Consider the following 11,801-nt stretch of genomic DNA (forward strand, 5'->3'; position numbering starts at 1 on the left):
AACATCACCTTTATTTATATACCGACATCAGTATAGTATATTATTCCCTAAAATAAATATAGAAATTCCTTCATTCAGTTCAGTGCTCTTGGGCAAAAAATCAATCTTCCTCTCTCTCTCTCTCTCTCCTAGGGTTTGGTTGGTGGTTTTGCTTTTTAACGCAAACAGCATAAACAGCAGCAAACTGGTGCTTTTTCAACACAAAAACTCCTTTTCGGCTTTTGGAATCCAACCACAACCCGGATATCCTCTTCACAATTCTTTAGCTACTCTGCTCCTCTCTTTTTATATATATATACATAATCTGCTCTTCAATCTCTTTCGGCTTTTTGCAAAATCGATCAATCATCAAAATTCAGTATATAATGATTAAAATCTCAAAATCAAGGCTGTTCGTGTGCGTGAACGCCGTCGTAATCTGCCAGAATCTTCGTGTCTTAGGTCCTGGCTTGAATCCCTTTGCACCTTATTGCATAGCCCATCACTCTCGCTAAATTCTCTTCTTTTCTTTTTCCCTCTCTGTTTATCGATCTTTCCAATTATTTGCTGTGTGAGCAAAAACTTCGAACAAATTTAATTGAATTATCTTGTCGTCGTTGTTTTCTTCTTTCTTTTTTATTATTGTTGTGAGGAGTTTGTGTGTGTGTGTGTGTGTGAGATTTGGTATGGTAAATATGCTCGAGGAGCTGCCTCAGCGTCAGGAGCTTACGTCTTTGTTTCGTCGAAGCTTGTCGAGACGTCGCTCTATAAGGTCTGGAGGAGCAGGTGTTGTTGATAGGGACGATCGAGGATGGACTCTGCTCCATATTGGTGCTCGTAAAGGCGATCTCAAAGAGGTTTCATTTTTTTCGCTTTCTTTCTTTACTTTTTCATTTTAGGCCAAGAATTTGTTAATTGATTGATTGTGGTAGTGGTTTTTGCGGTATCAATCTTTTTGGAGGTCATGGAAGTTCTGATTTTGAGTTTGTGTTTGATATTTAATTTGTTTATTTTTAGGCTAAAATGCAAAACTGAACCTCTCTAACTTTTATCAGATCCTCTAAGTTTTAGATTTAATCAATTAAGGCCTTTTTGTTAATTTTTGTTAAAATTTTTTGAAAAAAAAAATGTGGATATTTTTTGTCAATCATTAATTGAATTTTTTTTAGTTTAAAAAATTTCAAGAAAAATTTATAAAATTGAAAAATTAACCTTAACATATAACAAAAGTTAATGGAAAAGCCTTAATTGAATAAATTTGAAAGATAGAGGACTGAATTGAACAAAAGCAAAGGTAGAGGACTGAAATGAAATTTGAAGAAACTTAGAGGGCCAGTTTTGCATTTTACCCTTATTTTTATGATGCAATGATTAATTTTTGGAGTTATTCATGGATTGTATATAATATCGACTCTATCTATACCGTTGCTTGTTGTCGTGGTTAAGAAACATATGGGTATGATATTCACTTTTGAAATGTATGAAGGGTGTGAGAGGAAGTAATATTTGTATAAATGAAAGAAAACTAGCCCTGAGAATGCTTTGTGAACAATTACCACCTATGCCGGAGTGTTCTTTTATTGTATGACTTATTGACAAAATGACTTAGAAATGTTTTAATGACTCATATTAGATATTGTGTGTGTGGATACTATGAGGATTTTAGTGAGGAACATCCCCTCTAGCAAAGGTGTAAAGTCAATATATGTCATCGTTTCTAAGTAGGTGGCAATTGTTCTGATGACTCAATAGTTTTTTGTATGACGTGTTTTATGGAAACTACAAAGATTTTAGTGAGGAGCCTCACCACTAGCCTATAAAAGAAGTCATTTCATCCTTTTATTCAGCTGCACACACCAACTGATTCTCAATCCGCCACATGCCGTATGTTTAATGAGTGGCATCATGAAAGAGGTCTTTTATGTCAGCGTTTGCATCCTCAAGACCACCTCAATGTAGGATCTCTTGCTTTGATACCACGATGTGGTAGGGAGAACTTAAGTCTAGTGTATAAGAAGGGTTTAAGAAGAACTTACATAACAAAAAAGATTAAAGAAAAGAAAAAGATAATGGGATTGAAGTTTGGAACAATCAAATATCAATGTCTAGGCTCAAATAACAAAGAAAATATTCAAATATGAAATATCATGTAGATAAGAAAAGACTGCCTACAAGATAAGGAAATACACTAGAATCTAATTGTCCATCTTACATATAACAGTTAAATCATAACTATCTACCACCAGTAAACATCACATACCAGACACTTGACCTTTATATATTAAAGACATAATAATCAATAAAACATAACATAAATAAATAAAAGAAAAATACTAATGGGATTAAACTCTCCTACATCACTCTGTGTGTGTGCGTGTATATGTATATTTGTTGATTAAGTGATTTTAGTATTTTGGTTATTTTAGGAATGCTTACCTTTATGTAATATTTCACCCCCCCCCCCACCCCTTTGACAACTTTTCATTGTATTATTCACGTCCATATTTCACAACCCTGAATACCTAAATATTTGCCAACTCTCGGTTGTCAATTAGTCTTCAACACCAACCTTAAACTCGATATGCTGGAGAACATTGGAACCTTTTTATATTTATTTTAAAGGCTTTCTTGGGCTTTAATCATTTTTTATTTTCAAATCATAATCAATTCATAAACTGTAGATTCTTTTGTAGTTCCAAACTCTAAGTCTACTTCTTAATAGATTAGATCTGATTTAGAAACCTGCCTATGTGATGGGCTTTTTAGGGTCTGAAGCTTTTGGTTTTAGGGAAGGGGTTTACGGTCCTTAGGTTAATTACTGTTTGGGAAAAGGAGGGTGTAAGTGTAAAAAGGGGCTGTTCTTGAATGAAACAAGTTTACAAAAATTTCTGGCAGCAACAAGATTAGGTATTAAGTGGTTATTTGGTGTCAGCTATGAGAATTTATGAGGTTTAGGCTTTCAATGACTTAAAAGGGGTTTGGTGCTGAAACTTGATTGTCAGTGCTGATCAGGGCGTGTGAACAAAATAGCTGATGTAAGAGGTGAAAAAAAGGGGAAATGGAGGGAGAAGTGGGAAATCAAAAAGTGAGAAGTTTGAGGTCCTGTTTTGAGGACAATCACTTTTTCTTGGAGAAATATTTTAAGTGTGAAGGTTCTTTCAGTAATTGCATGTGGACAGTTGTTTGAGGTAAAATATTCACCGTTGAGGATCTTATTAGATGCTAGTTATTGCATATCTAAGAATACTGGGTAAACAGTTCATCAATTTCCATCTATGAATGGGAGTTGGACTTAGTGCCATTTATCTTCAAGACTAACCAATAAAGCCTTAAGGGAACAGAAGGTATGAACTCCTGCCCAATTGAAATGGATAAGCAAAATGGGATACACGTTCTTGATTGAAAACAAGGAGGCAAGGAAAACAAGGTATTTGATGCTGTCTCAAGGAAGGAAGAATAGATCTTTGTAGAAACCTCTAGTCTCTTCTTCATTACATTCCTTTATAAGGGAAGGATTTACTTAGGTTAATCATTTTCCCTCAAGCCTAGAATTTTACAACACATCCATGACCACCCATGGCAGGCCATTCAGGTAACCAAAAGTCCTTGTACAGAGCCAAGATGGATTTATTTTGGAAAGGCATGAAGGGAGTATCAAAAAGATACATTAGAGTGTGATGCAAGAGGAATAAGCTGGATAATGTGTCTCTTGCTGGTCTCCTACAGCTGTTTCCTATCCCTTAGTCATCCTTAAGTAGATGTTTCCATGGAATTTATAGAGGGGTTACCTTTCTCTGATGCTGAAGGTGGACAGGCTGATCAAGTGCTCCCATTTCATTCCTATGTCTCATCCCTATACAGCAGCCAAGAAAGGGTTTATAGAGTTATGAATTAGTTGCTTAAGGGGTAGTTAGCCAATGAGTTGCAGGCAGTTTTAAGCCCAACTAAACCTATATATTCATTCATGTAATTACCTATCCATAGAAAAAAAATAATTCTTTCAACTAATCAGTTATAAATCTCTCATTTCTTCCTTCTCTTTTCTTGGAGGCTAGCTACCTTGAATCAGTCAAGATCTCTCTAATTTCCCAAGAAGCCAACCATTTGAACCATTACAGAAACGTATTTGTAACCTGATTAAGACATGGCATAAGTTTGTGGTTTATTGATTTATTTTTGGTTTTTTTTTTGGGGGGGGGGGGTAATTAATTCATGTTTTTCACTGTCATATTGTAAATTACTTGATAACAGAATAAGAGGAAGTAGTTCTTGATGCTTCAAGGACATGTTTCTTTTTCTTCCTTTTTCTATATCCTTATTCATATTGTAAAATTATGTGATGCTTCAAGGACGAGCTGTTTTTGTTTGCGTCATTTGAATGTTTTTTTTTTCTCATAACCTTTCCTTGGAATAGGTGAAGCGGCTTCTTGATGAAGGGATGGACGTGAATGTGGCTACATGGGGCCCCAAATCAAAAGGGGTCACCCCCCTCCACCTTGCTGCTCAAGGTGGCCACCTTGAAGTTATGGATGAATTGCTAGAGCGTGGTGCTAACATTGATGCTAGAACTAAGGGTGCTTGTGGCTGTAAGTATCTTCTCCCTATAGATGATGTTTCCCTTCAGTACTCCCCTTCCCTTTTTGCATAAACGAATAATCGAAGGGGGAAAAAAGGAATCTAATTTTTGGATACAGATGTTGATATTTATTTCTCCTACTGTTTTTGTTAAACCCAGGGACACCACTTCACAGCGCTGCGAAAGAAAGGAGGAAGGAAGCTGTGAAATTTCTGATAGAGAATGGTGCATTCATGCCAGATGACATGAACGACAGCAGATTTAACCCACCACTCCATTACTGCCCTGGCCTTGAGTGGGCTTATGAGGAGATGAAGCGTTTCAGGCAAGATAGCTCATCATCATCAGTAGGTGAGACTTCCTGCAGCTCAGAAAGCTAAAACCCTCTCATTGCTATGGCCTTGCAGTTGAAGATATCTGCTACTATTGGTGTTTGCGTCTGTTGAACCTGGACGTAGATCATGTAATCAATCTGTTCTGTGTTGTGTGCTTTGGCTTTTTATATACTATTTGTTTGTATCAGACATTTGACACCTGGGATGTTAATGATGACTCAACTCAAGAGTTATATATAAGTACGTTGTTATGTTGTTGATCTTTGGAAGCTTTTGTTGTTGTTGTTACAATGTTTAGTAATTAATCTTTATGTATCGAAGAGTTGAAGTTTAAGAAGAAATGAAAGAAAAAACTAGCTTTTAATGAGTATAGTAGGGCTTTCTTCTCGAAGTGCTACGGCAGTTTAAAGGGGTTTGAGGTTTGTCTGTGTCCCTATTATTTATTTTTCGTGAATTACATTTCAGCCTCTCAACAACAGTGATGTTGTATTTGTCCTGAGACTGCCAATTGCAAATTTTTAACTTTTTATTATACGATAAAAAAACTGTTTTAATTAGTATTACTTTAAATCCAAATTTGTTTGAATCAAGTTAACGAAACAATTGCATGACCTGCCAGTATAGTATTTCTTTGTTTTGTATGATGCTTCTCTGTCCCTGAACCTATTTTCTCCCGTTGTTTCATTTTATGAATCTTTCATTTCTATCACAACAAAGAAAAGAAAAAGAAAAATGAAATGCTAAAATGGCAATGCAAATATCACATAATATCATATACAACTGCACCAAATTGCATTTTATTTTTTTGATAAAAATAATTAGTTATTTGTTCTTAGTAACTTTTTAACCTCAAAACAAATGGGAGTCATAACTTTGGGAGTCATAACTTTGGGGGTCAATTATGCATTTTGATAGTTCAGGATTAAAGTGTTAAATGAAAATATAGTTTAGACGGAGAAGTATAATTTTTTTGTTTTTGTTTTTTCACTTTTTTTTCCCTATTAAGATTAATCTATCATTGAAATTTATTAACTTTGGATTTTTTTTTTTTCCCTATAAGAAAAGGCTTTTTTTTGGTTTTATTTTCATCTCCATTTGTTTTCCAGAAAGAAAAAAAAAATAATAATAAAAAAATAAAAACCGATTAGTAGTCCATTCGTTTGTTAGATTGGACTAGCCATACCAAGATGAAAATTTGTCAATCCATAGTAGGGATGGCAATGGGGCGGGGCGGGTTCAAAGGATAAGGTCTTCACCCTGTCCCGCAAGATTTTGTCTTGTCCCATCTTCGCACCGCCCTGCATGATGGGAAAAATTTTCTTGCCTCATCCCTTTACCTTGGGGCCCCTCAAAACCCCACCCCACCCCGTAAAACTCTAATTCTTGTTAATTTACCTTATAACTAGTACAATTTTTTTAATAAAACCTATTTCATTGATAAAAATATACTTGATATTACAACTAAACTTATCCCATCAAATTAAATTAATTTTTAGAATAAAATTGAATAATATATCCAAACGTTTTAACAAGATAATCATAAAAAATAAAAAACTCATTGTATAACACATGAAAAAATAAATGCAAAGAACCACATTGAGTAGAATAAAATAAGCTAATATTAATATGTTTGTTTAAATAGTAGGGTTTTAGGATATGAAACATTTATAATTATAACCCTTAGCAATGTGGAGCGGGCGGGGACGGGAAGGGGGGGGTAGGGCAGGTCTAAAAAGTCTAAACCCATCCTCGGGCCACCTCGTAGTGCGATGTTAAAATCTTGCCCCATTCATGCCCATCACCTTTGCGAGGCGGGGAGGAGCAGGTTAATCGGAACGGGAAAAATTGTCATCCCTAATCCATAGTCCAATCAATGATTTTTATTGTCCAAAAAAAAAAAAAAAACAATAACTCATTAAAACTTCAATAGATTAAGAAGTTATATCCTTATCAAAAATAAAAATTTAAAATTTTATCTCACTCTAAAGTCTAGAGTCCTTATTTAACTATTCTTTCACTTTACTACGCTATGTATACCATAAAAATCAAAGAATTGAAACCCTCGAATCTCAATCGTGAAACATCAAAGAGACAGAGTGAAGAACTACACAGATTTGCAACCAAGTAACCAAGTGAAAACTACAAATCTGAACCATGAACATCCAAAAGTGGTTCCTTACATTTTCCTTTTCAGTTTTCAACACGTGCATACATTTTTTTTTTTGGTTTTTGTTTATAGAAATTTAGCGACTATTTGTTCAAGATTTTGCTTGTTGGTGCCTCCTTTGTAGGGACCTCTTTCCTGCTCCTCAAATTTGTGGTGATTTTTTTTACGCTTTCAGATAGAAACAACTGTTTAATTGTTTTTTATCAACTTTTACTTTAATACCTTATCAATTTTGTGGATAGACACCAAAATTTCAGTTGTTAGCAAAACTTTAGACAAGTTTACTGTTTTGAGAGAAGAAGGTAAAGACAATTTACAGTTTTTAAAAACACTTTTTTTTTTAGTTTGAATTAAAGCAGCGTTAGTATTTGTTTTGGATAAAATGTATTTTTTTCTCATTTTTTAATTCACGTATTTTTTTTTTATAATGTTCATATCAACTAAACTTTCATATATTTGAAGGTTTTTAAAATTTTTTTTTTTCTTTTTAAGATATATATATATATTTGTAGTTCTTTGATCGCATGAAACTCATCTCAAATTGTTGATAATTACCTAATAAAGTAATAATACCATTACACCAGTTGTACGCGCTACATGGAAACTACACGCATTCTTCCTACTTGCGTTTTTATCTAGAATTATCCAAAAATTTAAAAAGTAAAAATAAAAAATCAATAGTTTAACTCAAATTCTATAATCATTAATGTAAAAATCAATAAAACCAAATAGAAACTATATAAGCAAAACCCAGTGTATTCCTCCGTGGGAGAACCTGTGATAAAGAAGGAGAAAAGCATAGATACAACTTACAAGTATGTTTTGGTACAAAATATGGTTTTTTTTTGCCGTCATATTCTTGATAATTTGTTTTTATTGTGTTTAACAATGTTGGAGGTTCAATTTTTTTTTAGTGCTTCATTGAATACTTTGTACGTACTATAATTATTAATTAATCACATGAAAATTTTTGACATTATAATGATCCATCTATATGTCATAGATTCAAAATTTGAAAATTTCAGATTTTTGTGGTAATAGATTTCACTGGTAAGTTGTGATTTTCTTAAAAGTTTTAGGCAACAAGATAACACAGTCAATGTTTGATTAATGTTTAAAGTTTCAATCGGAAAGTACTAGCAGGGACATGTGAATTTTATGTAGTTACTCTTTGATTGCACATCTCTTGCATTTTTATCATTTTATTTAAATTTGGTTATAATCTTTTTTTTCTCTCAATTTTTTAATGCACGCATCTTTTTTTTTTTTTTTTTAATAATGTTCTTGCACCAATGGAGTTCTTTTTGTGGTTATTAAAAGGGTTATAGTTCTCAATTTCACAAATTATTTGGATGGGTAACTATTAAGGTTCTTGCTAATTCACAGGATACCTTCCATGGTGCAAAGGGGTTCGGCTCCCAACTGGCGCATTAATTAGCGGGGATAGCTTCAATTGAGAGAGCTTCAGACTAAAAAGGTAATAAGGGTAGAAATAGTTTTTATTTTTATTTTTATTTTTTTTGTGGGAAGGTTAGAAATAGTTAGTTGTTTGATTATATTAATTTTACATACCTGAGTTACATGTGCAATCCGTTATGCATGGACATACTACTTGAGTTACGTGCTTGAAAAATATGTAGTTTAATTTATATTCAGTTTACAAATATTCCTAATAATTTTTTTAAGAGAAAATATTTCTAAGGATGCACTATTTGATGAACCTATAAAAAAAAACCCACTAAAATTCTTGGCATATAATATATATTGTTAAGAGGATATTTTCTTAAAATTATTAAGTGGATATTTTCTTTTCACTACCTTTTTTTTAAATTAGTAATGAATTTGATCTAGCAGGTTTTTTTGTTTTTTGTTTTGAAGAAGCCAAGCTTACCATTATTAAGTACAGCCAGTAGATGAAAGTTGGATGGTCAATAGTTAGACCATATCATATATCATACCAACGAAAAGAATATATGACACTAAATCGTAGTCAGTTTGTAGACTTATGTGATTAAATTACAATTAATTGAATGTATATAATCCGAATTGAACTACCTCCCAAATGTCTTGGTTTATCTTTTCCAAAACATGTCTAGAGTTGAAGAATCCAAGCCATATGCATTAGAAAAAGAAATATATCTATATCAAATTACTAAGGAAATAGTAAGAAGAGAATACTATAATTGTATAATAATCTTTTTTTTTTTTAATGGAATAATATTTCATTAAGTTATTGTTTCACAAATTGTATATTCTATAAGTTCTTTATAGGTTTTCTATCTCTAATCTCTAGTGTATTTGCAGAGAATAAAAAAAAATGGTTGAATAAATAAGTACATATTAGTGCTTTCATCCTTATAGTTCTAAAAGGATTTAAACTTCGGAACTCAGATGGCTGTTCGTTTGGATGCAGCTGAAACTGAAAACTAAAAAACACTGTAGCAAAATAATTTTTTAATGTGTAAATAGTACTGTGAGACCCACTTTTAATAAAAAATTCTGAAAAAGTGCGTGAACAGTGCGCGCACAGTACACGCACAGTGCATGCACTGCGGTTTTGTCCCCCCGCAGCAGAAACAAAAAAAAAATGAAACACGTTTTGCGTCCAGATGTGGACGCAAAACGCAGCACCCAAACGCCCTCTTAGTAGTCTACCGTTAATCTGACTTGTAGTCCCACTCCCATCTGACTTCTTGTGGGTTTTAAAATGTAATTATACTTTTACTTTGAAAATGCACTTTATGCTAGATTTTTTGTTCATTGACTCGAATATTTATCTTTGTTGTTGTTATTATTATTATTATTATTATAAATTTAAAAAACACACACACACACATACAAAGAAGAGGAAGAAGTTGGTATGAACAAAATGTAAGCGGGAATTAAAGAAAAAGTTGATAAGAACAAATAAGCTGTAATGTTTGCCTAAAATATTGTTGAATCTCAAGTGGCTATCTCCTCTATGTCTACGCTCTCATTAATTATTAAATTACTTTTTATTAATTGTTTAGATATATTTTCTCAAATCAAGGGATAAGATTCAACAATAGTTTAATTTAGACAAAACTTTATCATTTAAGTTTCAAGAAATTTAAATTCTACCCATATTATCAAAATTTTCAAAAATTTTAGTGGGAGTAGAATTTAAATTTCTTGAAACTTAAATGATAAAGTTTTAATTACCAAAATTAAACTATTGTAGAATCTTATCCCTTGATTCGAGAAAATATATCTAAACAATTAATAAAAAGTAATTTAATAATTAATGAGAGTGTAGATATGTGTAGACACTTGATTTTGCACTTATGATTTAATCAATGAGAATGACTTGAATGATCATTCATGTATCCCAAAAATCATGATTGCATTACATGCATCAATTTGTTTTTTACATTACATGCATCAGTTTATCTTTGCATTACATGCATTAAATTATTCATTGCATATCATAAAAATGATCTTGAGGTTCTAAAGGTCACAACGGTGTGTCCAGTTTCCAAATCGGACTATCGGATTGAAAAATATCACGAGATCAAGTTTTCATGGTTTACATGCGCTGTATGGGGTGAAGCCGATCACGTGTGATTAATTGAAATTAATTTTGATTAGTTAATGATTAAAATTAATTAAATGAATTTATGTGATTGGTGGAGTATTTTTCTTAAAGTGAGATTTGTTGCATGGGATTAAAACCAATAAGCTCATAATATTTAAAGACGGTGGATAATTAGGCTTTTGGAATAATTATATTTAAAAAAATTAGTTTAAAAGTCATAATTATCACTTTGGAATGAGGTTTATCATGAAAATAACTCTAAAATTCGTCCAAATACATTATTAGAGTTGGAAAACACTTAAAAAACGTGCTAATCAAGTAATAGATTTCAGATTCACGTTTTGAGGCACTTTTGGCATAGTAGAACTCAAAATTAGGACTAGGCTATTTCTGGAAAAGTTGTAGATAATCGAATTTCCCTTTTGTCACAATTTCAGCTTAATCTGAATTTTGAGTAAAGAGATATGATCAAAATATGAAACTGGTTTTGATCTGAAAAATCAGCTTATTCTTATCCAAATCTCCCTTTTTTAGGATTTTTCCCATACGTTTTTTGCTGATTTTTTTTAGCATTACAACCTCTATAAATAGGGTATGCCTCTCAAAATTTAGCACATTCTTTTTACCCTCAAGGAGGGACCCCTCTTGACACTTTTTTCACCCCTTCCAGAGAGACTTTTCATGGTCTGAGAGGTACACTCAAATTGCTCATATTTGTTGATCCACTCTTTGATCTTTGCTGTTGAAATTAGGGCTTTTAGGTTTCAAAGATAATTGAATAAATTTCTTTGAACCCTAAAACATCCTCTCAAGAGCAAGAAGTGCTCCATGCAAGAGGTTGTTTTCAATTACCCTATTCCTTTTCTTTATGTCTTTCTCTTATGATGATGCACATTTTTTTCTTATCAATAACATGAATTATTAATCATTGTTTTGTTAAAGGATGATCTTTTTTTATTATTATATATAATTGTTGTGATCTCTTTCTTAATTTCAATAATCTGCATATAACTATTTTTAAAAAAAATAAAAACAGATCTGCATCTTTCTTAGATGTAGATCTGAATTTTTCTTCAAATAAAACGGATTTGTATCTTTCTTAGATGTAGATCTGAATTTTTCTTCAAATAAAATGGATCTGCATCTTTCTTAGATATAGATCTGATTTTTTTTTTCAATAAAAAACGG

At 32.3% G+C, this 11,801-nt stretch overlaps 1 protein-coding gene across 1 annotated transcript; it reads left to right on the plus strand.

Annotated features, from left to right (window-relative positions):
* LOC142613269 (phytochrome-interacting ankyrin-repeat protein 1-like) lies at positions 1-5,260 on the plus strand. Its single transcript, XM_075785545.1, has 3 exons — positions 1-836; positions 4,394-4,565; positions 4,715-5,260. The coding sequence occupies exons 1-3, from the start codon at positions 666-668 to the stop codon at positions 4,933-4,935; spliced, it is 564 nt and encodes a 187-aa protein (XP_075641660.1). The 5' UTR covers positions 1-665; the 3' UTR covers positions 4,936-5,260.
* The last annotated feature ends 6,541 nt before the right edge of the window (positions 5,261-11,801 follow it).

The sequence above is a fragment of the Castanea sativa genome, chromosome 10 (assembly GCF_040712315.1).
Source record: "Castanea sativa cultivar Marrone di Chiusa Pesio chromosome 10, ASM4071231v1".
Lineage (NCBI taxonomy): Eukaryota > Viridiplantae > Streptophyta > Magnoliopsida > Fagales > Fagaceae > Castanea > Castanea sativa.